At 64.5% G+C, this 27,399-nt stretch overlaps 3 protein-coding genes across 10 annotated transcripts; 2 read left to right on the forward strand and 1 right to left on the reverse strand.

Moving 5' to 3' along the window:
- Positions 1 to 125: 125 nt before the first annotated feature.
- Positions 126 to 12,253, forward strand: TMEM210 (transmembrane protein 210). Its single transcript, XM_088840995.1, has 6 exons — positions 126 to 993; positions 1,133 to 1,268; positions 1,488 to 1,517; positions 1,627 to 2,397; positions 8,444 to 8,575; positions 8,839 to 12,253. Exons 1-4 carry the CDS (start codon positions 906 to 908, stop codon positions 1,802 to 1,804), a joined length of 432 nt encoding a protein of 143 aa, XP_088697121.1. The 5' UTR covers positions 126 to 905; the 3' UTR covers positions 1,805 to 2,397; positions 8,444 to 8,575; positions 8,839 to 12,253.
- Positions 2,413 to 3,930, forward strand: LRRC26 (leucine rich repeat containing 26). The gene is made up of 2 exons (XM_055399267.2): positions 2,413 to 3,454; positions 3,533 to 3,930. Exons 1-2 carry the CDS (start codon positions 2,776 to 2,778, stop codon positions 3,844 to 3,846), a joined length of 993 nt encoding a protein of 330 aa, XP_055255242.1. The 5' UTR covers positions 2,413 to 2,775; the 3' UTR covers positions 3,847 to 3,930.
- On the reverse strand, positions 4,694 to 27,399 carry GRIN1 (glutamate ionotropic receptor NMDA type subunit 1). Of its 8 annotated transcripts, none has more exons than XM_055399266.2 (21): positions 27,142 to 27,399; positions 24,548 to 24,682; positions 21,771 to 21,947; positions 19,796 to 19,858; positions 19,001 to 19,101; positions 16,279 to 16,400; positions 16,033 to 16,207; positions 13,347 to 13,491; positions 13,167 to 13,250; positions 10,979 to 11,120; positions 10,754 to 10,881; positions 10,405 to 10,569; positions 10,211 to 10,329; positions 9,982 to 10,094; positions 9,761 to 9,909; positions 9,478 to 9,635; positions 8,806 to 8,967; positions 8,618 to 8,727; positions 8,362 to 8,507; positions 7,051 to 7,161; positions 4,694 to 4,762 (listed from the first exon to the last, which is right to left on the reverse strand). In XM_055399266.2, exons 1-21 carry the CDS (start codon positions 27,397 to 27,399, stop codon positions 4,694 to 4,696), a joined length of 2,832 nt encoding a protein of 943 aa, XP_055255241.1. The 8 variants fall into 8 exon arrangements, with proteins under 8 accessions (XP_055255241.1, XP_088697114.1, XP_088697116.1 ...); XM_088840985.1 differs by lacking the exon at positions 4,694 to 4,762 and adding an exon at positions 5,010 to 5,126; XM_088840988.1 differs by lacking the exon at positions 19,796 to 19,858.

A 27,399-nucleotide genomic window follows, 5' to 3' on the forward strand; every position in this document is an offset into this window, starting at 1 on the left:
CGAGTCCCTCCGGACTCTGCCCGAGTGTGGTAAAACCCAGCATCTCAAGTCATTGCCTCACTCATCGGGTGCAGAGGTGTGCCAGGAGCCGCCCCCAGGAGGTAGTACCGTGCGAGGGTCAGGGAGGTCCCCAGCGACCAGGGGTTGGCTGCAGCCCCCAGTGCCCTGGAGGGTCAGGTGTGGGACAAGTATTTCCTCCTGCTGCCTGAGCTTGCCTGGCAGGTCCTTAGGGGAAAAGGGGCAGAGCTAAGGTTAACCTTGACCTCCCACTAGCCGCACTTGCCTGGTGTGTGGGAAGGTCTCACAGGGAGCAGACTGCAGAGCTGGCCATGAGTTCTAACTAACAACACAACTAACCTAGAGCTCCAGACGCTGTCGTAGTGGTTTCAGAGCCGCCTGCTCCACAAGGGTGTTGTGCAAACACTGCCTGGTCCAGGCCCAGGCCTCCTGCTTGTCTGTCTTGGGGGGAGTGTGGTGATGTCAGTCAGCTGCACCCCAGGCCACCCTCCTGCCACCAGGCTGCTTCAGCCCTCATCCTGACAAATAGGCTGGGGCTGGCCCGCTGTGGACCTCTGGCATTCCAGGCCACTGCCTCCATGCCCCCAGGGGCCCAAGTACAGGTGGTACACTTCCCGTGAAGTGGTCTTCCCCCAAGGCCAGGGCAGTGCCCCCCCACCGCCGCCGCCCTGCCTCAGACCTGGCCAGGACACTCCAGGCCGCCCTACCGGCCCTGTCCATCCTGGGGCCGCCTGCCCGGGGCTCCCTGAGGCCCCCAGCGCCCGCCCAGGGCAGCGAAGCTCCAGGCGAGGCCCTGCCCCCGCCCTCCCTGCCTCACAGCTCCATTGTGAGGTCAGCGCCTTCCGCCGAGCTCCAGCCAGAGGCGTGCGGCGGGCCGGGGGCTGGACATGGCCACCTGTCCCCAGCCCAACTCCTGTCTGCTCGGTGGCCCCCTCGGCCTCGTGTGTCTGTCCCTTTTGCTCATCCCTGCTGCAGGTGCGGCCTCCCCCAGCCCTGCCCCGGCCCGGGCCCTGCCCGCGCCCAGCCAGGCCCAGCGGCCATGGGGGCGGGGTTCAGGGGTCAGCCACTGGCAGGTGACACAGGCCCCTTGGCCACCCGGGCTGTGTCTCTGCAGCTGGAACCTACTGCGAGTGCAGCCTTGGTCTCAGCCGCGAGGCCCTCATCGCCCTGCTGGTGGTGCTGGCGGGCATCAGCGCTAGCTGCTTCTGCGCCCTTGTCATCGTGGCCATTGGTGTCATTCGAGCCAAGGGGTGCGTGAATCCCAGGGCCGACTGGTGGGGGGTGGGGGCTGTGGGTCAGGCTGTCCCCTCAGGCTCCCGGTCTCACTGGGTGAGGTCAGCAGGAGGGCTTGGGAAGGACGTCTCCCAGACTGGGCTGGGGAGAGGTGTGTGGGGGCAGCTCTGGGCGCCTGGAGGCCAGGCGCGTTGTTCACAGACTCACACCTTACCTTTGTCCCCCCCCCACCCCAGTGAAACGTGCCCTGCACACATGGAAAGCAGGTGAGTGACCCCAGGGGAGGGCCTCAAGGGTGAGCTGTGTCCCTGGGAGGCGGAGGCCTGTGTGGTCGGGGCCGCCTGCAGCCGGCCTGACCTGGGCCGTGTTGTGCAGGATGGTGGGGCACTTCGGCGTGCAGGAAGACCACATGGACCTGCGCACGGTGCACGTGGAGTCCCACCTCATGGACCCCGACATGGCGGTCCCCATGATGCAGCCCCTGGAAGAGCACGGCCTCATGACCATCACCATGGACTCGACCCTGGAGGAGCCGCCCCCCCCACCTGAGTAGGGCTTTGAGCGCTGGGAGGAGGTGAATTAAACAGTATTTAGTTACTCGGTGCTGTCCTCCCTGGGCCCCTCTGGGGGTGTCTGCGGTGGGGGGGGGCCTGCACACACCTGGTCGCCCCCCTTCTCTTCAGTGGGATGCTCGCTCTAGGCTCAAGCTGTCCCACCCTCCAGGCAGGGGTCCACACCTCTGGGTGTCTGCACTTCCTGCATGCCTCAGCCCAGCTCCTCCCTAACTCTGCCTGCTGTTTGTCCCGTGAAGCCCTCGGGGCCCCCCGCCCCCGCCCCACCCCGGGAAAACACCAAGACAGGACCTGTGACTCGCTGGAGTCCAGAGAAGCAGCATGTGACCAGAGGACTTGGGCCAGTGGCCCTGCCCCACACACGCATCTCCTTGAGGTTCCGGGAGAGCCCTTGGAGGGTGACGGGCAGGTGACTGCCTCCCCTTTCTCAGGGGTGCCGCCCTCCCTCCACCCCCTACCACATCTCCTGGACCCCGGGCTCAGGGGCCCCTCAACCGTCCACCGTGGGGATGGGGCCGTGCTAGGTGGGGACTGCTGTGTGCGCCCTGGGATCCCTTGCTGAGTGGAGACAGAGGTGGGTGAGCAGCAGGGCGCACTGGCTCCCACGTTGTGTGTCGCTGCCGTGACTTCGGCGGGGGAGAGATTGTGGGGGTTGGCGGTCCAGTTGCTCAGGCCTCCTGGGGTCGCGGGATGGCGCACCACACAGGTGAGGAGGGGTGCGGTCCTTACAGAGCTGCTGTCCCAGAGCCAAGTGGAGCTGAGCTCCGGGACAGGTGGCTGGCAGTGCCCTGCCTTTGGCTGTCTGCCCAGCCTCCGCCCTGGAGGAGGCGCAGGACCAGCCGTGGGTCAGGAACTGCCTGTGCTCAGGCCGGAGAGTTAATATTTGTGCGGGCGCAGCAGGAACGGACCGGCTCTGGTAACACGCGGACAGCGGACCTCCACGATTGTCCCCATGCGGAGTCCCTCCTTTCCCTCGTGGGGGCCGCCGCCGCCGCTGCAGCTGCTACTGCTGCTGTTGCCGTGGCCAGTCTGGACCCAGGCGCCCGCCGCAGCCGCCTCCTGGGGAACCCCGAGCGCCCTAGACTGCCCCGAGGCGTGCGTGTGCGCGCCGGGGGGACAGGCCAACTGCTCGGATCGCGCGCTGCCGGCCGTGCCAGGGGGCTTGAACCGGCGCGTCCGCGTGCTGCTGCTGAACCACAACCGCGTGCACGCGCTGCCTCCCGGCGCCTTCGTGGACGCGGGCGCCCTGCTTCGCCTGGACCTGCGCGAGAACGGACTGCGCTGGGTGCACGCGCGGGCCTTCTGGGGCCTGGGCGCGCTGGAGCAGCTCGACCTCAGCGCCAACCAGCTAGAGGCGCTGCTGCCCGGCACTTTTGCGCCACTGCGCGCGCTGCGCGCCCTCTCGCTGGCTGAGAACCGGCTGGCACGCCTAGAGCCCGCGGCGCTGGGCGCGCTCCCGCTGCTGCGCGCGCTCAGCCTGCAGGACAACGACCTGCCTGCGCTCGCGTCCGGGCTCCTGGCGGGCCTGCCGGCTCTCAGCACGCTGCGCCTGCGCGGCAACCCCTGGACCTGTGGCTGCGCGCTGCGCCCACTCTGCGCCTGGCTTCGCGGGCACCCGCGGCACGCGCCAGGTGAGCCTTCGGGGGCGCGGGCAGGCTGGGCGGGCCGCTACCCCCGCGCCCGTCTGACGCCGCGCCCGTGTCCCGCAGAGGCCGAGACGCTGCTTTGCGTGTCGCCGGGGCGCCTGACGCTCAGCCCCTTGACCGCCTTCCCGGACGCCGCCTTCAGCCACTGCGCGCGGCCCCTTGCCGTCCAGGATCTGGCCGTGGTCTATGCTCTCGGGCCCGTCTCCTTCCTCGCTAGCCTGGCCGCCTGTCTGGCCCTGGGCTCTGCGTTCACTGCCTGCGGTGCTCGCCACCGCCGCCGCCGCCGCCGCCGCGCCGCCGCCCGCCGCCCACAGAGGAGGCAGCCGGATCCTGGCCCCGGCACGGCCTCGCCTGCGGCCACCGCCGCCCAAGCTTGAGGGGCCGCTGCCGCCCTCGAACCTGCCCCCACCCGCTTTCCCCTCCTCATTCCTGACAGGCGTCAACAAGCGACACAGCTCGGAGTTTTCGCGGCATTCCTTTTGGCATCACCACTGCACACACTGGGTGGGGCGGGGGGCGGGCGCGCCGGGCTCCTGGGGTGGAGGGTACGGGCCGCACGGGGGAGGCGCGCCCGGACACGGAAGGGCCGGGCCTGCACCGGGCGGGGCTGAGGATAGTCCCGAGCCAGCGTAGCCCACCCTGGGCGGCCGGCGGAGGAGGCAAAGAGAAGGCTCAGCCCTCGCAGGGTCCGGAGAAGGTGGGAGGCAGTGGGGAGCCCGAGCACGCCCCAGGGAGGCGCTGCCAGCGGGTGGGGTTCAGGGTCTGCAGTCCAGGAAGGGCAGGGCCAGCTCAGGATGGGGTGAAGCAGAGAAGGGTTACAGGCAGGAAGGGGGAGGTGGGGCGGAGGCCGTGAGGCGCGGGGGCGCGGGAGGGGTGGCCCAGCCAGCCGGGGCCAAGGCCCACCGTGGCTCTGCGAGTGGCCTCGAAGGATGGGGCTCCAGTCTCTGCGCCAAGCCCCTCTGCCGGGCCGAGTCAGCTGTTCTCCCCGCCGTTCAGAGACCCCAGGGCCCTGCCCAGCCAGCTCAGCTCTGGCCCGTCCTCAGCGGCTCTCGTCCGAGCCTCAGTCCAGCAGGGGCTGCCCACCGGCAGCAGGGCGGACGGACGGACGGGAGACCCAGGGTGGGCAGTCTCTGGCAGGTGGGCTTCCCTCAGGCCTTCCCGAGCAGCAGGACCTCTCAGTGTCCTTGGCTGGGCTAACGGGGCGGGTGGGCGCCTCCGGGCGCCTCACACCACGGTGCTGACCGAGGGATCTGAGAGGTTGAGCGGGCCCGTGATATCAGTGGGATGGTACTGCTGCAAAATAGAAATACAGATAAGGCGCCCGTTAGCCCGGCCATCAGGGGCACGCGCGGGGCCGGGACGGGTGGACCGGCCAGCCGGCCGACCGGCGGGCAGGCGGGCGCGGCCTGGGGGAGGCTGGGGGGCACTCCTCCCCCTGACCCCGTCGTGCTCCGGGACTCTGCGTGGGCCGGGCCGCTGTCCCGTCCGTCTGTCTGTCTGTCTGCGGGGGAGGGGGGCAGAGGAGGGCAGGCAGGGCGTCTCAGCTCTCCCTATGACGGGCACACATCTGCAGCTGGCCCTCCTCCCTCTCAACAGCGCGTCGCGGCAGCACTGTGTCTTTTTGGTTTTGCAAAGCGCCGCGTCCACCCCCGGTGCTCTATAAATAAGAACCAACAATCAATACCCGCTGGCCCCGCCGGCTGCCAGGGACCCCAGCCCTGAGCACCCAGTGCCGCCCTGGCCCAGACCAGCCACGGGACAGGGGCAGCGCATCTCAGCAGCCGGACTAACCCCACCCCTCCCGACAGAGCCCCCCACCCAGGCCTCCCTCCGAGCAGGTGCCCAGCCTGAAACGGTGGGGGGCTGGGCTGCCCTCCCCCGCCCAGCCCCCAGCTGGCAGTGTCCCCAGTCACCCCTGCAGGGCCGGCCAGCCCCAGATGCCACATGGCACCAGAGTTGGCCTGGAGGGTGGTCCCCGGGGGGGCTCGGGCAAGGAGTCTGCTGGGAGCGTGTCCCAGGAAAGGCACCATGAGGGTCTCTGAGCTGCACCCAGGCCAGCTAAGGGGCTTGTGAGTGGGCTCTGGGCCGGGACGGGGGTGGGATTCTGCTGCCCTCAGAAAGTGGCCCACCGCCTGTGTGACTTTCCTGACCCTCCTTTCGCCTGCCTGTTCCCAGAGCTCTGCTGGGTGCCTCCTCCCCAGCTGCCCCCTGCTGCTCCTCGCTGGCCCTCCCAGCCCCCAGTGGGGCCCCTGGCTCAGGCCCCACCCAGTTCCCGGGCTGCACGGCTCCAGGCCTGTACTCTCTGCCCCTCGGGCCGCCCCTGTCCACCCTCTCTGCCTGTGCCGAGCCCTAGGAGTGGAGTAGCCAGGCCTCATGGGCCCCTCTGGGGCAGGTGGCGGCCTCAGCCCGGACTCGGATGGCTCCACGCCGCGCCCTGTCTGTCCTGCGTCTGCCCTCTTCCCTTGTGCTGTGGGTGGGGGCTACACATCCTGCTTCCACCTGGATCGTAAGACTGTGGGGTGATGGCGCCTGTGAACTGGGGGCTCCTTGTGGACGGGAGGACAAGCCGCCCCCGAACTGCGGGGAGGCTGCTGGGCTGACCCTGGGCGGGCCCTCCTCGCCTGGGGACGCTCCCAGCAGGGCTAGGCCAGTCTCGGAGGCCTGGGGTTCAAGCGCACACAGCCGGGACAGTGACAGGCTGCCCAGGCAGGAAGGTAGGAACCCTTGGCTCAGGCTTTGAAGGGGCCGGGGGCCAGGCGCTGAAGCTCCCCTCTGTGAGTCCCGGTGCCCGAGGCTTGCCAGCCACAGCTTTCGGGGCCACCCCCCACCCCGTTCTCAGACCCCCGGGTGCTGCCAGCACGCCTCCCGCAGGGCCCCTGCTCGGCCTGGGGTGGGAGCCGCTGCCTCTGGTCCCACCCGTTCCCCATCTGACGGCCCCTGTGGCCAGGGGCCTGTGTGCCAACTCCAGGCCCCAGCCGTCCACCCAGATGGAGCCGGGCCCGGCCCCCCAGCCCCGGCCCACACAGAGACCACATGGAGGGAAGGCAGCGGGCATGGCTCTGGTGAGACACGAGAGACAGGTGTCTGGGTGGCGGGGCTGGCGGCCAGACAGATGGACGGATGGGACATCACAGGCACCCCTCCACGGACGTCGCAGGGAGGGAGCGAGGGCAGTGGGCCTCTCCCTGGGAGAGCCTGGAGGAACGGACATGACAGAGAGGTGGTGTGGCCTCCTGACAGCTGAGGAGCACGGGACGGGGTGGCCCTGGGCACCCGGGGCTGCGGGCACAGCCCCGAGTGGGGAGGCTGACCGGCTGACCAACAACATGACACGGCTTTAAGATGGCGCGTGGCGTCATGGCATGGGGGGCAGACTAACGCAGAGACACACGGGGACGAGGCGCCGGCGCGGGCCCGTGGGAGAGAGGCCCGAGAGAGAGGTCCAGAGTCGGAGAGAGAGGCCTCGTGTGCTGGGTGGGCGGAGGCGGGCGGTGGGATGGCGAGGACAGGGCGAGGGCCTGACGCACGGGACACAGACACGGGGGCGGAGGGGCGGACGGGGCGGGCGCTCGTCCCCTTACCGTGTCTCTGGAAGACCTACGTCTCTTGAAGCTGGAGGCCAGGGTGGAGGTGATAGCCCTAAATGTGGCTTTCTTTTTAGGGTCGGGCTCTGCTCTACCACTCTTTCTATCCTAAAACGAATATGTACACGTGATTAGACGGCTGAGGGTGGCGGCCACACCGGCCCTCGCCTGCTCCTGGGGGCTGCTGCCCAGCTTGGCTGGCCGCTTGGGCCCTCGCTCCTGCCTGCCTCCCTGTGCTGGATGGACCAGCCACCGGCCCCACGCTCGCAGACAGCCTCTGCTGCTGCTGGGGTCTCCGGCCTGACCTTCCTTGTGCTGGGACTGGGTTCGGGGAAGTGGGGTGGGCTCCTCAGCTGGCTCTCTTCCAGGAAGGTCCGCCTGGTTCCCTGGCTCCAAGGTGCCCCTGGTATACAGGCGCCCCCAGGAGGAGGAGCCCCCTGAACACTGGGTGAGTCGCCCCCATAGGACCCACCAGCCACTCTGACCCCAGAAGAAGTGCACCGAGATTTAGGAAGGGGCTGAGGGGACCAAAGGCAGGTGGCGAGATGGATTGGAGTGACAGAGAGACAGAGGCAGCTCCTGGGACCCTGGCCTCAGGTCTGATGGCCAGGGTGGGCCCTGCGCCCACCACTGGGAGCAGCGGCCAGGTCCCAAGAGCAAGAGTGGGCAGATGAGAGGTGTCGGGACATTGGCGACCCCGTTCCCCCAGCCCTCCCTCTCTGCAACACCAGCTTCCTCCCAGGACACAGGCTCTGGGGAGGCACCCAGAGAAAGAGAAGAGATGGGGCAGCCTGGGGCTGGACCGTGGGGCATGAGCCCGGCCCAGGTGGGCTGTGGGCAGCCCGTCCCCTGCTGCCGGCAAAGCCCCACGGGCGCAGCCTGGGGTGCCCAGCGGGACCAGCTGACCAGCTCGGAATGCAGTTATATGGAGCACAGGACACAGCAGGGTGGCAGGGAACCGGGTCCTTGGAGGGGCGTGGGGCGACGAGGGATGGCGGACTGCGCCTTGGACTCACATGCTACACCCAGCTGGGTTCCTGTCTTACCCTGCCTCAGTCTGCCTTCCTACGGAATGGGCCTCGGTGGGCGACTCTGGAGACAGAGGGGCCAGGTGGACGCTCGGAGCCCGGCTTCACAAAGGCAGCCACCCACAGGCGGCCCCCAGCACTGCGGCCTTGGCTATGGCTCCCAGCTTCAGTCCACTTGGGCTCCTGGGAGCCAGAGCCAGCGCTTCCGCCTGCGGGGATGGAGGAGGGCCGGACCGGGCCGGGCCGTGGGCACCAGGCCTCGGAGGGCGGCCTGCCCTACCTGCAGGTTCTTCCTCCACACGTTCACCGCCGCAAACGCCAGCTGCATCTGCTTCCGACGGGCGTCCTTGTGCCGTTTATAGGCGATCTCGATGAAGATCAGGAAGATCCCGGCCACGATGCCCCCAGCCACCAGCATGAAGACCCCTGCGGGCGACACCCAGTGCCTCAGCTGTGGCTGCTCCGGCTGCGGCCCCCTGGGGCGCCCATCCAGGGTCAGCAGGGGCCTTGACGGGGGTGGGGGGGAGGGGGCCCACCTGCCATATTCTCGAAGGTGAGGGTAGCAGGGGCGTTGCTGCGCGAATCGCACTCCTGGTACCGAACCCACGTCTTGTCCAGGTCTTCCATGAAGCCGTTCTCGTGGGACCTGGATGGGCGGGGCGTGTGAGCCCGGGCGGGGCGTGCCTCGGGCGGGGCGGAGAGGGGGCGGGTGAGGCCAGCTCACTTGAGGATGGACAGGGAGACGTTCTGCTTCCAGGGGCTGTCCTTGCGCATGCCGATGCCAAAGCCCGAGCGGAAGAAGAGCTCGCCCGTGGTCACCAGGTCGCACTTCTGCGAGGCCTCGAACTCCAGCACCGCCGAGTCCCAGATGAAGGCGTGCAGCTTGCTGCGGGCAGGGGCGGGGTCACGGGGGCCACGCTTCCAGGTGGCCCTGGCTCCCTGCGAGCCTTCCTTCTGCCAGCTGAGGACCCGCCGTCTGACCCCTCCCCGTGGCTCCCACACGGCCGGGACACTGACTGTGGATGTGGGCTGCTCCAGCTCGTCCAGCCCGCCCCACACTCGCGCCCCGCCCGCCCCGCCCTCACCCGTCGCGCACGGCCCCGGATGGCTCCGCCCCGGCCCCTCACAGGCCCCGCCCCGCCCCTTGCTGGCCCCGCCCTCACTCGTCGCGCACGGCCCGGATGGCCCCTTTCCTCACTGCCCCGCCCCGCCCCTCACTTGTAGCGCCCCGCCCCTCACTTGTCGCTCCGCTCCCCCTCACTTGTCGCGCACGGCCTGGATGGCCACGCCCCCTGGCCCCGCCCCACTGCCCCGCCCCGCCCCTCACTTGTCGCGCACGGCCTGGATGGCCCCGCCCCGGCCCGGCCCCGCCCCACTGCCCCGCCCCGCCCCTCACTTGTCGCGCACGGCCTGGATGGCCTCCGCCGCGCTTTCGTAGTTGTGCTTCTCCATATGCCGGTACATGGTGCTCAGCTCCACCTGCCGCCGGAAGTAGATGTCCACCGAGCTCTGCTTCACCGTCGCGTAGATGAACTTGTCCGAGGGATTCCTCAGCTGCGGGGTCAGAGAGCCCGGCTCGGGGCTGCTTCCCGGCCCCGCCCCACCCCACGCCGCCCCACCCCACGCGGCGGAGGGCCTGGGCGCCTCCCTCCCCAGCCCCCGGCCGGGCCCGGCCTCACTCGCGGGTCGTTGATGCCGGTGATGCGCTCTTCGGGCCGGTCCAGCACCAGGAAGGCCGCCAGGTTGGCGGTGTAGGAGGCCACGATGATCATGGCGAACCCCGCCCACACCATGCCCAGGATGCGCGCCGAGAAGCTTCTGGGGGCGCCTGCGGGCAGAGGACCGTCAGCCCGGGGCGGGCGGAGGGGCGGGATGGGGCCCCGGCCTGGCGCCGCCTCACCTTCCCCGATGCCTGAGTTGAGCAGGACGCCCCAGGAGAACCACATAGCCGAAGACAGCGTCAGCGCATCCTCCTCCTCCTCCTCGCTGTTCACTTTGAACCGGCCGAAGGGGCTGCGGGGGCGCAAAGGGCGGGCGGGAGAGGGCGCGAGGGGCAGCCTGCCCCGGCCCTCGCCCGCTCCGCCCGCCCGCCCGCGGGTAGAGGAGACCGGTCCCCGGGCCGCACTCACCTGAAGCGGTCCAGCAGGTACAGCATCACGGCCACCACGTGCACGGACAGCCCCACCAGCAGCCACAGCGTGCTCTGGAAGGGCTGCATGAAGGAGTCCAGCGTGCTCCGGGGGATCTCCTGCGGGACCACAGGCCATCAACGCCGCCCTGGGCCTCCCGGGACGCCGCCCCGCCCCGCCGGGCCTCCACGCACCTTCTTGACCAGAATGGTCAGGCCCTGGTACTTAAACGGCTTCGAGAACTCGATGTACTGGGCCCGCTCGTTGTTGATGGTCAGCGGGGCCACGATCATGTCCGCCTGCCCGCTGAGCAGCTCGCCCATCATCCCGTTCCACTCCTTCTTATTGCTGTTGTTCACCTGTGGGGCGACCCCGCTGGTGGGGACGCGGACGCCGCGGACCCCACTCCCCAGACAGGCTCCCACCCAGATCCATCTCAGGGGTTACCCACTCCAAACTCCTCCCAGGCTCAGGCCCCGCCCACCAAAGACCCTCTGGGGAGCAGGACCCGGTCCTGCGCTGGCTCCTAGGGACCACTCCTACCCGCTCCTGCGTGCCGAACTTGCCGTCGGCCACCAGGTGAACCTCGTAGGTGAAGTTCATGGTCCGCGCCAGCTTGATGAGCAGATCAATGCAGAAGCCGTAGCAGCACTGAGGCACAGTGTGGCGCGCTGGGCGAGTGGGGGTGGGGTGCGGTAAGCGAGGGGCTCGCAGGCGCGTGCTCTGCCTGCCCGAAGCCAGTGCCCCTGGCCCGCGCCCCGCACTCACGGCTGCCCGGCGACGTGTCATTGGGCCCGGTGCAGATCACCTTCTTGACCGGGTCCCCGTTGACAGTGAACTCCTCCTTGCACGTACCGTCACTCAGCGTAGGCTTGACGTACACGAAGGGCTCCTGGTGGATCGTCACGATCTGGGGACGAGGGGACACACGGCCTGGACCACCAGCTGCCCTCTTCTCAGCACCCAGACTTCCCTGGAGCCCCCCTTCCCCAGATCCCTGACATTTCCTGCACCCCCACCATGGTCCCCTCTGGCAGCGATCAGCCTGCTGCCCCCAGGAGGGGCGCCAGACCCCAGGGCTTTGCCCGGTGCGCAGAGGGCACCCGGCCTCCTGGAACACAGTGCCTTCTCTCGGCCACTTTTCCTTCAGGTCCTGACCTATGGAACAGTCCCTCGGTCAGTGGAGCCTCACAGAACGTCCAGTCTGCCCTGAGCCCCTTCTCTGACTTCTTGAGGCTGAGGACTTCCCTGTCCCAGCCCAGAGCCTACCCCCTGCCCCCACTCCTGCCGTGAAGACAGGGGCATGTCCACTCAGAGCCTGCCCAGGACTAGGGACACGTGGGACTGCCCTTGTCGGCTCTTCCAGCTTCTGGCCACAGCCTCCACCCGCAGGGGTCTTTGATCACCTATCCTGCCTCTCCCCTGCTGAGGCTGCCCTCTCTGCCATGGCTTCTTCATCCAGGGGCTCCTCGGGGCTCACGGTGGGCACTCTCTCCTCTCTGTCCTTTAGAGCCCCGAAGGCTGGGAGTAGGTAGGATAGACACAGGCAGAGGAGCTGAACCAATCACTGCATGGGATGAGGGGTCCCAGGGGACATAGTGCTGGGGTTGAGTCTACAAGGTGAATGGGGTTGGTGAGAGAGGCCCCTTCTCCCGCAGGGTGACCAGCTCCCCCAAGGACAGGGGATTGGGAGCCCCTGAAGGGGCTTATTTGCCTTTAAAACTTTCATCACAGTTTCTATTATACAAGTAACATGCTCGTGCTTTTAAAAAAATCAGTGAGACAGACGAGGGATAAACCGGGAGATTGGAATTGATGAATACATACACTACTACATATAAAATAGATGACTAATAAGACCTACTGCACAGCACAGGGAACCGCACTCAGGGACCCATATGGGGATGGAACCTAAGAAGAGTGGATATATGTGTGTGTATAAATAAGCCACTTTGCCGTACAGAAGAAACAAACCCATTGTAAATCAACTATCCTCCAATGAAAATTAATCTGAAAATAAACAATTTAGTGTCAAAAAAATAAGCGACACACAAAAAAATTTTTGAAAGGCCTCTGGCTCTCAAAGCCTATAGGGGACCATCTTGGCCACCTGTTTTGTCTGTTTTATGCTCAGACTTTTCAACACAAGGCGACTTTCCTGAGCGTTGGCTTGGGGAAACTCCTTTCTGCCCATAGAGAGGGTTAGTGGCCTGTGGGCAGGTGCAGACAAAGAGGTCCAGGTGAGAGGCTGTGGTGTGGGGTAGCTCAGAAAGCAGAGGAGGCCAAGAGAGGGCCTGGGGACACAACGAGAAGCATGGTGTGAGGCTCCTTGCCTTTGCTGAGCTCAGGTGCCAGCCTGATGCTGGTGTGGGTCAGTGTGGGAGGGACTCCTGGGAGGCACCGTGGGATGAGCCCGAAGGAGCATAGCAGAATCGGGACGAGCAAGAGAAGCTGTGAGAGATGAGGTCCTGGGGGAGGGGCTCCCAGAGGCCCGGTGAGTCACAGAGGGGCTGGCCAGCGCAGGGAAACCCAGCTCGGAAGGACAGTCTGAGCCAGTCCCAGCAGGAGGCCAGGAAGGCCAAGGGTGGGCGTGGGCTGGGACCACCTGGAGGAGTGCCAAAGAGTGTGAGGGTGTCATCTCCAGGACCGGGGCTCAGGATTCAGAGTACTGAGGTCCGCAGAAAGACCACCCGTCTGTCCCTCATCCCCAGGGGAGCCTGGGTCCACATGGCTGCCCCAGGCTTAAGCAGGATGGGGTCAGGAGGGGCTGGGGAGCTGGGCTTCCTCTCCTGCCCCCACTGCCCCTCTGCCGCGCCAGGTGTGTGCAGTGGCTGTGGGTGCTGGGCTGGTTCCAGGACCTTCAGTCACTTTCGGGGCCCTCACTGTCCCCTCTGCGCCCGTGGCCAGGATGGAGGCCATGGTGTATGGAGCCTGGGGCGGGGAGGCGGGGCCCCACCTTCAGCCTGGTGGACATCTGATAGCCGCGCGGTTTCTCGGTCTCTCCGCCCGGCCAGATGATCTTCCTGTCGTTGGGAATGACCTGGGGGTGGGAGTATGAGATGGAGGTGGCCACGCAGGGGTCTCGGCCCCAGGGCCCTAAGGCCCCAGCCCCCACCCCCTCATGACCCCCACCTACATGAGTGCCGTTGTAGATGCCCACTTGTACCAGCTTGCGGTTCTGCAGGTTCATGATGCTGTAGTTGGCAAACTTCCGGTCCCCATCCTCGTTGAATTCCACACGGCCGGTCACCCCATCTGCGTACTTGGAAGACATCAGCACCCTGGAGAGGGCAGTGTGGTTGGAACGATCAGGCATGCAGTCCCTGCTCCCACTGTGAGCCACCTGGATGGCGAGCCCATCCGCTGGCACCAGATGGACAGCACAGCCACGCCAGCCAAGCAGCTCCTCGGCTCTAGACCGTGTTTTGAGGGCGTCCTGTGGGCTGGGACGTTCGATTCTCACAGCTTTACGGCTGAGGTGGCAGAAGCCCAGGGAGGACATGGTGGCCCATTCACCAGCGAGTGGAGGAGGCCGGGTTGAGAACCTGTCTTCCTGCGTGTGCAGGTGTGTGTGTGTGTGTGTGGTGTGTGCACGTGTGTGTGTGGGTGGGTGGGGTGTCCACTGGGCCATATATGTGTGCACACACAAGATCTTTGTATGGGGTGCAGCCCTGTGCGTGTACTTGTGGCACAGGTGTGATGCTCCATAAGTTTCTTGGAATCTGCATATACGTGCATGCGCCTGTGTGCAGGTGCGCTGCGTGTCTGCGGTCATGTGTGTGCTCCTGCTGTGGGCACCACGGACCAGGATTCTGCACCTGCTACTTGGGGGTGGGTGTTGCTGATAGACTGGGCCTCCCTGTACTAGTGGCGTGGTGTCCAGGGTTCTCTGTGTTAACTCCTGCCCTGCTGCGGCCACCCACTGTCTCTTGCCAACCCTGGCTCTCAGCAGGCTTGGATGTGCTTAGTCACTCAGTCCTGTCCAACTCTTTATGATCCCATGGACTGTAGCCCTCCAGACTCCTCTGTCCATGGGGATTCTCCAGGCAAGAATACTGGAGTGGGTTGCCATGCCTTCCTGCAGGGGATCTTCCCAACCCAGGGATCGAACCCAGGTCTCCCGCATTGCAGAGAGATTCTTTACCATCTGAGTCATCAGGGAAGCAGGCTTGAGTCAGTTCAGTTCAGTCACTCAGTCCTGTCTGACTCTTTGCAACCCCATGAATCACAGCACGCCAGGCCTCTCTGTCCATCACCAACTCCCGGAGTTCACTCAAACTCATGTCCATCGAGTCGGTGATGCCATCCAGCCATCTCATTCTCTGTCATCCCCTTCTCCTCCTGCTCCCAATCCCTCCCAGCATCAGAGTCTTTTCCAGTGAGTCAACTCTTCGCATGAGGTGGCCAAAGTGTTGGAGTTTCAGCTTTAGCACCAGTCCTTCCAATGAACACCAAGAACTGATCTCCTTTAGAATGGACTGGTTGGATCTCCTTGCAGTCCAAGGGACTCTCAAGAGTCTTCTCCAACACCACAGTTCAAAAGCATCAATTCTTCGGTGATCAGCTTTCTTCAACTCTCACATCCATACGTGACCACTGGAAAAACCATAGCCTTGACTAGACGGACCTTTGTTGGCAAAGTGATGTCTCTGCTTTTTAATATGCTGTCAAGGTTGGTCATAACTTTCCTTCCAAGGAGTAAGTGTCTCTTAATTTCATGGCTGCAATCACCATCCGCAGTGATTTTGGAGCCCAAAAAAATAAAGTCAGCCACTGTTTCCACTGTTTCCCCATCTATTTGCCATGAATTAATGGGACCAGATGCCATGATCTTTGTTTTCTGAATGTTGAGCTTCAAGCCAACTTTTTCACTTTCATCAAGAGGCTTTTTAGTTCCTCTTCACTTTCTGCCATAAGAGTGGTGTCATCTGCATATCTGAGGTTATTGACATTTCTCCTGGCAATCTTGATTCCAGCTTGTGCTTCTTCCAGCCCAGTGTTCCTCATGATGTACTCTGCATATAAGTTAAATAAGCAGGGTGACACTACACAACCTTGACGTATTCCTTTTCCTATTTGGAACCAGTCTGTTGTTCCATGTCCAGTTCTGACTGTTGCTTCCTGACCTGCATATAGGTTTCTCAAGAGGCAGGTCAGGTGGTCTGGTATTCCCATCTCTTTCAGAATTTTCCACAGTTTATTGTGATCCACACAGTCAAAGGCTTTTGGCAGGCTTGGGTGCCATCCCCCAAATCCTTGTCTGAACTCCTGGATCTGAGGAAGCTCCCAGTACCCGCCTGAGGCAGGATCCTTCTCCCCAGGGCTGTTAGTCATCCTGGGGACTGGGGTGGGGTCTCAGTGTTGGTTGCAGTGTTTAAAGGTGGGGACAGGGGCAATGGAGGCAGCCAGGCTTCTGTGACATTCGAGGCGATGGTGTCAGTGTTGGAAACGGATCAGATGGTTATCACAGCGGGGATGGAGGTGAGGATGGAGACGAGATGGGGACAGAGAGGAGCGGGAAAGGAGGCTGTGTCTGTAGGCGCAGCACGCTGGGCTGGAGCGACTCTTCCGGGCTCTGGGACGGTGGCCCCCCGACCCTAGAAGGGCGGCCCCACCCCCTCGGACGGAGCGGCCCCGCCCACCTCAGAGAGAGACCCTGTCCGAATTAGATCAGCTCGCGCACCTTGGAAGAGCGGCCCCGCCCACTCTGGACGAGCGGCCCCGCCCACTCTGGACGAGCGGCCCCGCCCACTCTGGACGAGCGCCCCCGCCCACCGCTGGACGAGCGGCCCCGCCCACTCTGGACGAGCGGCCCCGCCCACCTTTTGAAGAGCGGCCCGGTCTTCCAGATGTTGGTGTTGCCCACGCAGCCCCGCGGCGGGTCGGTGATGTTCTCCTTCTCGAGCAGCTCGTGCACGGCCTGGGCCACCACGCCCACGGCGTCGCTGATGTGCGCCGACTCGTTTTTGCCGTTGATGAGCTGCAGCCCGATGATGCCTGGGGACGAGGGCTGGCTTAGAGCCCGCGGGGGACCCCTGCCCACCGGGACCCGGGAGCCCAGCACTCACCGTCCGGGGCGTAGCGCAGGGCGTTCCCCGAGATCTCGCGCTCCCCCACCAGCCACACGTACCCTGAGCCCGTCATGTTCAGCATCGCGGCTGCGCGGTACACGGTGGCAGCGTCGTCCTCGCTGTGGGGCAGAGCGGGGTGACGGCCAGGACTCCAGCTCTCCCCACACGCGGCCGCCGGCGGCTGCTCGACTCCCATGTCGTCCTCCACAGCGTGGCCTTCCCCTGCCCCCTCCCCCGCCCCTGGTCTGCAGGGAGCTCTGGAGGCACTGTAGAGACGGGGGCGCAGCCCCCACCCCCGCCCCTCCCACAGCCTGCACTGCACCTGGGCCAGGAGACCAGCCCCGAAGTGACGGGGTGGGGCCTAGACCCCCAGAGCCTGCCAGAGGTCTCTTGCTGGCCCCCCGCCCTTGTGGACAGGGTTAGGCTGACACGGATGGTGATGGATCATTATTGATGGATAACTTGCTCACCGGTACCAGACACTATTCTGAATGCTTTCCATGCACCTTTGTATTTAATTCTCACAACCTGTGAGGCAGGCAGAACATGATCCCTGGTCAGGACAGGGACCGAGGAGCCAAAGCACACAGTGCGAAGCAGAGGGTCAGGTCTGTGTCTGATAATCCATCCCTGAGCCTAAGCTCCTGCAGCTTCCTGGGTAAGCCACACCCCTCTGGTCCCACGCCTGAACTTGTGAACTGAGAGCCTGGGACCTTTCTGGATGCTGCTGGGACCAAGTGCCAGGGTGCTGCCCTGAGCCTCGCAGCAGAAGCCACTGGGGGGATGAGGGCGCCTGCTCTCCCTTTTCGAGTCTGAACAAGCATCTCTGGGTGCCCAGCCCTGGGCAGAGCCCCTGGCAGGACAGAGCACAGGCCTCACCTTGCAGGCACGTTTTCCTGAGCTCTTGGTGTTTCCTCACAGCCCCCTAGGGCTGGGCTCCCCCTGGTCAGGATAAGCACCCTGGGCCTGATGGTGCTCCCACCTCCTCTTCCCTGCAGGGTGGAACTTGACCCCGGACACGACGGACACTTTGCTTCTCTAATGCATGGGCAGCGGGGGACAAGGCAGTTTGGGAGATTGTCTGAGGGCAGGGTTATTTTTACAATGGCTGATGTGGGAAACCCAGGCAGCCCTAGGGACCTTAAAGGGTCGGCCCCCAATTTTCCCAGGGAAAAATGCAAACCTTCAGTGTTTGCTTTAAACAAGAACGCAAGCCAAAATAGAGGTGCTTCAGGCTGCATCCAGCCAAGACGGCCGGCAGCACCAGTGCGTGCATGCCAGGGCGTGGCACCCCGAAAGCCTGGTGGAGAGGCCTGTCTGCTTGACACCATCCAGGTCTGTGAGGTTGGACTTGGTGGTGAGCACACACCTATGCTTGTGTCTGTGTAAATCAATACCTTCAGTAAAGCAGTTGCAGACAAAAGCCTGATTGACGTCAAACTGTTTTATGGAAATAACTGATCCCAGTAAAGACAATTTCAGGTGGATTACTTTAAAAAAAAGTTTTGGAAACAAATGAGAAATTCTGACACGCTCAATAGAAAACTGGTCAAAAGTTAAGACTGGCTTAATGAGGTCTCTCTGCAAAATGCTCTCAACAGGCTTCATGAGGAGGAACCAGGCAGGGGTGGCGGGTTGGGGACAGGGTGAACTGAGGGCTGCATCTGCCCTGCCCAGGGGACTGCTGGCATCCCTGGGCTCCAGGAGCTGGCTATGCCGGGCCAGCTGGTCTCCTCCTGGGGTGGGACTCTGGCCTCTCTGCTCCGAGGTCCTGTGTGTGAGGGCAGGGGTTCCTTCGCACTTGAAATTCAGAGGCCATGAGCGGATTCAAGAGGCGGGCATGTGGCTGATGAACGCTGGGCCTCTGTGGACAGCGTGTGTGCTGAGCAGGGCCTGCGCGCCATGCCGTGTGTGTGCTGTGTGTGGCGGCGTGCCTGTGTGTGGATATGAGTGTCCTGTGTATATGGCACATACATGTGTACATGAGGGCGCAGAAGCAGGTCACAGGTGCAGACAGCATGTGGGTGACGTGTGTCTGTGGATGCGTGCGAGTGTGTGTGCTGTGGATGCCTCTGTGGGGGGTTAGTGCCTGCTAACTCCCTTCCAGCCTGAGGAGCAGGCTGTATCCCGGGGAGACAGGAGGTGGGGCACCCCTGGGTCTCACCCCAGCTGGAGCCTGCAAAGCTTCTGGGGCAGGCAGACAGTGGAATAGGTCTCCCCAGGTCCCCCGTGTCCCATGGTGCAGGGCACTTCCGTTTCCTCTTTCTGGTTGCCTGGCCTTATCTTCGCAGGAGGACGGAGCCATTTGCACAAAGGGAAGCTTTCACTGGGGCTCAGCTCCAAGGTCGGGGCAGGGCCAGGCCCCTCCAGCAGCAGCCAAGGGGTCGAGTCCCTAACCGGTCCCCCTCCCGTGCTGCCTAGTCTGGCTGCTCCAACCCTTCCACCCCAGGGCCCTGGTCTCTCCCTGCCGTGGGCCTTCTCTGCAGGCCCCTCGCCCCCTCCCTGGGACCTCTCCCTGACCAGCTCCCAGAACCCCGGTCAGCCACTGCCGCCCGGGCCACCTCTGCCTTCTTAAGGGCAGGGGCTTATCCCTCTGCCATCCCCAAGGCTCTGTGTGTGCGTGAGGGGGCGGAGGGGTGTTTGGGAGGCAAAGTCCAACATCAGCAGGGCACACCCTGGGCCTGGCCCTGAGGTGGCGGAGGGCCCAGCCTGGCCTCACCTGGCGGAGAGGATGATGACCCGGGCCTCCAGCTCCCGTGCCTCCATCAGCAGCGCCGTCACGTTCTTGGTCCCCGGGTCGAACTGCAGCACCTTCTCCGCCTGCAGTGTGAGTGGGAGTGTCAGCAGGAGGCCGGGGCGGGGACACAGCGCCTCAGGGGCAAAAGGAGCTGCAGCCGCTAGGAACCCCGAGGCCGCGCCCTAGGGCCGCCGCGGCCTGCCTGCCGCCTGCGCTGCCTGCCGCCTGCCCTGCTGCGCCGGCCTTCCTGCGTCCTCCTGCTCGCTCTCTGCGCTCCGCTCTCTCCTCCTCTCACTCCTGGCCTCACTTTTGCACTGAGCATGCAAGTTGAAGTGGACTGAGACTCAGAAAGAGGCGTGCAGCGGACAGGAAACAGAAAAGAGTTTTGGAACACAATCCAAAAAGGCGGAGACAGGCCGCCTTTTCCAAAACCTCGGGAGGTCCTCCGGGGCCTGGTCCGCCGGCCCTGCGGGAGCGGCCCGCACTGGACTGCAGGCGGGCAGGCGGGCTCCCTCCTGGGTTCCGCGAGGAAACCCGGGGGCCCAGAGATTCACATGCACTCCCCAGAGAGCCGCTCCTCCTGCGGGCCGCCTGCGGGCGGGGGCCCGGTGGCCGGCACCGGCCTCTCCTGCCTAGGCTGCCTGCTCTGGACCTGGCTCTCCTTCCTCTCTGCTCGGCCGCGGTGTGGCGCGGCCGGGCCCACGGCAGCCCTGGTGGCCGAGGCGCCCGGCCGGGGCTCCCTAGTCGTGGGTGGCGTGCACGTCCATGCATATATACCTTGGGTCCGCGCTTGTGGTCATAGGACAGTTGGTCGAGGCTTTCATAGTTCCTTTTTTTACTCTGATGAATAATGTGCACAGAGAAAATATGCAGACACAAGAAGATTATAAACGGTTGAAAATGACGGCGCTAAAGCAATCACACCACCTCCTCGGCACGTCTGCAGACGGGCGCGTACCTGGAGCTCGCAAACACCTAGGCCGGGGCGGGGCCGGGGCCGGGCCGGGGCAGGGGTGCGGGACGCAGGGGCCACCGAGGCTCCCTGCCTGTGTGGAGCTGCGCTCGTGGAAATGGTCACGCTCAGGAGAGAGGAAGGCCCTGTCTGCGTCCAAGCGAAACACACCCCCTGGGGATCCCGCCTTCCCCCAGCTCTGCCATGCACCTGCCACGGGGTCCCCGCCGCACCCACCCAGCCACGTAAGTCCTGAATGGGGTGGCGTCCCCTCCCCCAGCCCTGTCCCCTCTCCCTCCCCTCCAGCACCCCCTTCTGCCCCTCTGGGAGCTCCAGTGTCCTGCCCTCGCCAATGTGTGTGACAGATGCCACTGCCACCCCCGTGTGCCCTGAGCGGTTATGACGGGAGTTTGTGAGCACAGGCGCATCTGTCGGCATCCGCGTGCGAGTGTCCCCCTATGTGAGCCTGTGGCGGGGGCGGGGTGAGGGTCAGCGTTGTCTGAGCATGTGTGTGCACGCAGGCACTGAGTGTGAATTCGGGGTGAAGCTGCTCACGGGCACACGCCATTTGCGAGCCTGCTGGACCACTGTGGGGGCGAAGGGCACCTGGGGCCTGAGTCTGGGACAGAGGGAGTGTGAGCGGATGGGCTTGGGAGCAACTGCACGTGCCTGTGAGAGGGAGCGTGTGGTTGGGCGTGCGGGCATGTGCGTCTGAGTGTGCACTGGGCACGCGTGCGGCCACCCCGGGGGGACACGCCCATCTGGAGCTGTCTCGGGAGGGGGCGCCCTGCAGCCTGGGAGCCAGCCCTCCCTCCCAGGTTCAGCCTGTCCCCTAAAGCAGGCCCCCAGAGCTCTCTGGGTCTGCCCTCTGCCTCCCCCTAGCTGGTGCCCACTCTTCCCTTCGGGGCCTATGGCGCCTTTGGGGGCTTGGGTTGGCACTCAGCTTATTGAAGCCAACTCCACCTCTGCACACAGCGCGTGTGCCCGCCACCCCTGGGTCTGGCCTCCTGGGGCCCTCCCCAGCCTGGGCCTCCCTGCCCGGCTTGGTCGCCACCCAACCTGGCAGGGGCACAGCCCGGGTGCGGAGCGCCCAGGGCTCTGGGCTGAGTGGAGGTGGGACCCTGGGTTTCCTCTGGCAGTGGGGGTGGACACGGAGGGAAAGGGGTCACCTGGACCCCCAGAAACACCACTCTGGCCTTGCCACCGCCCCAGGGACAGGGGTCAGCTGGGCGAGAACGGTCAATGAGAACTAGGTTCCTAATTGGTCCCCAGGAGGGGTCCAGAACCTGGGTGGGGAGAAAAGAAGGGGCCGAAGTGGGGCAAGGCCAAGACAGGGAGTGGGGCTGGCAGACGCCCCGGACGGGGCTGCTGTGGGGCTGACGGGCGGCGGCCGGCCGAGGGCGGCTGCGCAGCGAGGCCGGCAAGGACCCGGGAGGGGTCGCACAGAGGGAACCGAGCCTTCGTGCAGGGGAGGCGGTGCGTGGGGCCATCGCCCTGAGGGGGCGCCCTAGGGGCGGCCCAGTGAGTTCCGAGCCCAGGCCTGAGCGGGCTGGGGGGCGCGGGGTGTTTGCAGAGCTCCAGGTGGTCCTGCCCTGGCCCCGCAGGGACTGACACGAAGGAGATTTCGACTAATGGCAGAAGCGGGTGAAATGAGCCGAGGACAGGCTGGGGCGGCGCTCGCCAGACGGAGTGGTGCTGACCACGCACGATGGAAAGAGAAGGGTGTTCACACGGGCCACAGACACGGCGGCGGCTAGCCGGCTCCTGCTCCTGCGCGCGGCGCCCCGGCTCGCGCCTCACCTTGGACTCGCGCTCCTCCAGCAGCGTCTCCAGGCGTTTCTGCGCAGCCCGGCCCTCGTGGTCGTCGCTGACTAGGAGGATAACGTGGTTCCAGCTGTAGACGCGCATCATCTCGAACCAGACGCTGGACTGGTGGGAGTAGGGCGGCACGGTGCGCAGGAAGCTCAGGTGGATGCTCTGCGGGGCACAGCAGGGCTGAGGGCGCGGCCGGAAACCCCGCCAGGGCGCGCGTGCGAGACCCCGCCATGGCGCGCGGGGCTCGAGACGTGGCCGGAAAGGCCAGGGCGCGCGCGTTGGAGACCCCTCCAGGGCGGGCATTAGAGACCCCACCAGGGCGCGCGGCCGGAAACCCTGCCAGGACGTGCATTGGAGACTCCCGCGAGGGCGCGCGGGGCTCGAGACGCGGCGGGAGACCTCGCCCAGGGCGCGCGCGTTGGAGACCCCACCAAGTCTCTGCTCCTGCTCGCGGCGTACAGACGCCGGACCCGGGGGCCCCACTTCCCCGACTCCTCCCCGCCCACTGTGACTTTTCCGCACCTCACATCATCTGAGAAACAGACTCGGCTTGCCCACCAGCCCCCTGGCTGAGACGGGGCGGGGTTCTGTGGAAATTTTCCTGGGGTGACTCCCCCACATCCCCGCAGATACCCCAGCTCAGCTACTCGGGCTCAGAAAGTTCTGGCTGACGCCCAGCATCTCAGAGACCCCCACAGGTCCTTCTCGAATTTGTGTAACCAGTCTTTCTGAGGAAACCTCCTTCTTGGGGCTACATTCCTGTCTCTTGGCCTCGTGGGGGTTGTTGCTCTAACCCTCACCCTGGCCCCGCCTGTGGGCGAGGGGCTGAGCAGGCTCCGCCCTCCTCAGCACGGAGCCTCCGCCTTTGTCCAGGGAGAGAGAACAGGGGTTCGTCTGCTCCCTCTTCATGCCTTGAAATCTGGGCTCAAGAATGTCTCTTTGCCTCTGTCTGTCCTCCGGCAGGTACACGGCTGCCAGGGTGTTGTGGCTGGGATGTCGGACTGGCTCTGACCCGGGTTGTTCTGGTCTGCTTGCTGGGCACAGATGGTCAGGGGTTTGTTCTAGGAGTAGGGTCAAGGTGGATCTCTAAGATCCGGCCGCTAGGTGTGCCTTCGTGCTGGGCCACAGTCTGGATCTGGGATGGGGGCCCGTGACGCCCACATCTTTCCCGGGAGAGAACTCCCCGCCCCAGCCTCTCCGGGCGCCCGGCTGCTGTCCTCCCTGGAGGCACTTTTTGGGCCTGGTGCCCAGAGAGGTGCGGAAGGCAGAGGCTGGAAGGCGCAGGAGGGAGCCCTCCACTCACAGCGGAGGGGTGAGTGCCTCTGAGCGGCTTGGGAGGCTCTGCTGTGACTGTGGCTCTCAGAGCCTCAGGAAGAAGGGCTGCCCCGGCCTCCGCTGGCCTCCTCCCGCGGAGGCCATCCCGGAGGATCCCTCGCTCTGCTCTGACTTTGCTGTCATCCTTGAACTCCCTGGACAACCCAGGCCTGGCTCAGATGACCCCTGTGACTCAGGCGCTGTTATCAGAGCTCGGGGCTCTGGACAGGATGAATCTGGAGAAGATGGGGAGAGCCAGAAGGCCCCCAAGAGCCCAGCCCTCTGCCCCTTGGCTCAGACACAGAGCCAGAGCCCACAGTCTGTCTGCAGGTGCCCACCCCAATGTTCCTGCCTGGAGGGCCCCACGGATAGAGGAGCGGGCAGACTGCAGTCCATGGGGTTGCAGAGTCGGCCACAACTGAGCGACTGAGCGGGCGGGAGGCCCCAGACCTGGGGGGCAGCGTGGAGCGGCCCAGCCGCCCCTGCAGCCTCTTGGTGGCATCACTCCCAGCCGATGGTCCTCCCGGAGGTGGGGCAGACGCTGCGGGAGAAATGCGCGAGCCAGGGCGCGTTCCCCACTGCTCTGGGTGTGAGTTTCCTGCCAGCCTGACTTGGGGGTCTCTCGACTCTCCCAGCTGCTGCTCCACGATTAGACGGCTCCAGCCAGACCCCCAGCCTGGGGGCCACAAGGCAGCCCTGAGGACCGCACCCCCCAGACCGGTCCCCCAGCCGTGAGCTGCCTCCTCCATTCACCCAGCACCAAGTGCAATCCTATTCCAGCTGCATCCTCTGGTGGGGGGGCTGGAAACTACACCCTCACTGGTCCCTGGTGTCGAGGCCCCTCTAGGCGTCTCCTCCTCCTGCAGCACCGCCTTTTCCAAGGAAGCTGTCCCGTCTGTCCCTCTTCTGACCCACGACGGCCTCTGCCGCTTCCCGGGGCTTGCTTTTGGCACCTGTCACCTGTCAGTGGGCTGTGTGCCTGAGTGTGCGCGGGCCTGTGTCACTATGAGTGTGTGTGAGTGTGGGTCTGGCACAGTGTGTGAGGGGGCGTGAGTGTGGGGGAGTGAGCACAGTGGTTCTGAGTGTGCACACAGCAAGAATGAGTGGGAGATGGTGTGAGTGTACGTGTGAACGTCAGTGTGTGCGTGTGTAAGAGCGTGTGAATGTCCTTGTGACTGTGTGACTGCGTGTGTAGGCGTGAGTGTACAGATATGTTCGCATCTGTGAGTCTGTGTGAATGCTGAGTGTGTACCAGTGTGCGTGTGTGTGGGTGAGTGTGTGTGTCTCTGTGAGACTGTATTCTGGTGTGAGTTGTCAGCGTGCCTGAATGTATCATCTGGATCCCAGAGCCCGTGGTCTGAGCTCCTCTGCCTATGCCCCGCACCCCCTCCCCGGGCAGCTGCTGGTGGCCCCGGGTCTGCCCACGGAGGCACAGCGGTCAGCCTTACCTTGTCTGAGTAGATGGACATGCGTGTGGTCAGCCCCAGGACGGGGATGCGGTAGAAGCCGGCTGTGTAGGAGACGGGGGTGGGTGTGAAGTGGTCGTTGGGGGTAGGTGGGTGGCTAACTAGGATGGCGTAGACCTGTGGGCACAGGAGACACAGTCAGCTCGAGCGGGGAGCAGGAGGCCCTGCCCCAGAGCCGGCCGGCCGGCAGCAGCAGCAGCAGAACACGGCAGGCGGGGGGTGTCTGGAAGCAGAGAGACAGCAAGACTCTAGGGACTTGGACCTCCCTGGTGGTGCAGTGGCTGGGACTTCAATCCCAGTGCAGGGGGCCTGGGTTCAATCCCTGGTCAGGGAACCAGATCCCACATGTCGCAACTAAAGATTCCAAGTGTCACAGCTAAGACCCAGCACAGCCAAACAAAGATAATTTAAAAGCAAGACTCCAAGGGCTGAGAAGACGCATGAGGAGATGACAGACTCCCCCGTGCTCCTGCCGTCCGGGGCCTCCCCTCTTGGCCTCACACTGGGAGGCTGCCCTGAGCTGCACGGGAGGACAAAGGCCAGTCTTCATCCTGTCTGGGGCTGTACGTGCAGCTGCGCTGTGGGCTGGGGAGACCCGCACCCAGAGCCCCCACTGACCCCCATCCTGGGTCAGAGGTGGACAGAGGCTAATGCTCCAGAGACGGAGGGTGTCTCCAGAAGGCCTGAATGGAGAATTGCAGACCAAGAATTAGGAATTAGTGGGAGAAGCTGGACAAGGAGCCACCCAGAGGCCCAGGCCTCTTGCTGATGTCTTCCAGCAGCAGGCTGAGCCCCGCTTGGTTTGAGCCAGACGCAGTGCTGACTTGGGCACCAACCACATCCTCAAGGAGGCCTGTAATGCTCAAGGAGGCCTGGACTTCCCGCCTGGGCCAGCGGCTCAGCCCCCGAGGCAGGAAGATGGGGTGGACAGCCTGGGTTCTAAGCCGCCCTCAGATCAGAAGGCCCTGTCTGTCCCATCTGTGCCTTCCCCTGTCTGAGCCATGGGGCCCCCCTGTTTCTGCAAGTGGGCAGGGAGTGTGCTGGCCCCCTGTGTGGGGGGTGATGGCTGCCATGCCCATGCCTGGCCCACAGCACGTGACAGTGAGTGAAAGCTACTGCTGTCACCGTGGCTCCCGGCACTGGCTATTCCCTGGGAGAACGGTGCATACAGGCAGCAAACCTGCAAGCTGGAGGAGGGGCCCTTCTCCCTCCCTGACCCCATCTGCACCCAGAGGTGTCTGGTCAGTGTCTGCCTGAGCATGTGCGTGCATGTGTGTGACCATGCCAGTGCTCACTAGTGTGTGCTGGGTGTGTGTGTATACAGCATGCCCCAGCATGTCTACTTGTATATGTGCATGTGTGTGCACGCTTGAGCGTGTGTGAGCACGTGTTTGCATATCCGGCACAGGAATGCATGTGCCCATGGATATGCGTGGGAGTGGGCGTCTGTGTTAATGAGTGTGCAGTGGATTACCCAGTGCCAACATGCATGAGTGTGTGCTAGTTTAACTCTACACATGAGTGAGTGCTAGTTTGAGTCTATGCATGAGTGAGTGCTAGTTTGAGTCTGCGCATGAGTGAGTGCTAGTTTGAGTCTGCTCATGAGTGAGTGCTAGTTTGAGTCTGCGCATGAGTGAGTGCTAGTTTGAGTCTGCTCATGAGTGAGTGCTAGTTTGAGTCTGCTCATGAGTGAGTGCTAGTTTGAGTCTGCGCATGAGTGAGTGCTAGTTTGAGTCTGCGCATGAGTGAGTGCTAGTTTGAGTCTGCGCATGAGTGAGTGCTAGTTTTAAGGCTGCGCATCTCTGTGCACAAACGTGGATGACTGTGTGCGCACATGTGAGCATGAATGTCCGTGGATGTGGCACGCCTGTCAGGTGAGTGTGTATGAACAGCACTTGGACCAGGTCGGTCCGCCTCTTACATAAAGGGCTGCATTGCAGTGATCGGGCTGCCTCATTGGGATGCAGCAGGCGTGGAGCCCGGGGGCGGACAGCTCCGCAGGCAAAATCCCCAGTCGTGTCCTCTCCCCCGCAGTGCGGGCTGCCAGCCGCTGAGCCCTGGTGCCTCCCACACACGTTGTCCCCATCCCCACCCTAGAGAGCACCCTGCTTCAACACGTGGGCCATTTCCCCTGTCAGGCAGTCCTGTGGATGGGGGCAGGGGAGGGTGAAGGGACGGAGGTCTCCAAGAAGGAATAAAGATGGCCCCGGGCCCCATCCGGTTTAAAGCCCTGCGTCCTGCGTGCGGCTGGGCTGGCACCTCGTGGGCGGCCCGGGATGCCCACCACCACCCTGACACACAGTGACCAAACAAATGGCTACACGTCCGCAGGCACCAGTTGGGCCCCTGGTGAGGACAAGCCCCAGTGGCAGGCGATTGGTCTGGGGCTAAGATGCAGAGCTGACGCCCCGGTGTTCAGCTGCTGGCGAGACCAGCCCTCTGGGTCCTTTCTCAAGGGGAGCGAGAGGGCGAGGGAAAGATGGAATGAAACGGGGACAGAGGCAGGGAAGGAGGGTGAAGCAGGGAGGATGGGGGAGGGGCCGGCACAGCGTGAGCGGGTGTGGGGGGGCGGGCACCTGGCTGGAGATGAGGTCTTCGCACACCGACAGGGCCATCTGGATGGCGTTGGGCTTGTGGGTGACGGAGGTGGCGTTGAGCTGGATCTTCCAGGAGCCATGCCGCTTGTTGGCCTGATTCACAGCCTCGCGGAACATCTGCTCGTGCTTCCGCGTGCTCAGCACCGCGCCGATGTTGACGATCTTGGGGTCGCAGGCGGCGCGGGCGAAGGAGCAGGAGAAAAGCAGGGCGAGAGTGAGCAGGCGCATGGTGCTCAT

This window comes from Moschus berezovskii, chromosome 11 (genome assembly GCF_049115385.1).
Source record: "Moschus berezovskii isolate FMDL1 chromosome 11, NW_MosBer_1.0, whole genome shotgun sequence".
In the NCBI taxonomy this organism is placed as follows: Eukaryota; Metazoa; Chordata; class Mammalia; order Artiodactyla; family Moschidae; genus Moschus; species Moschus berezovskii.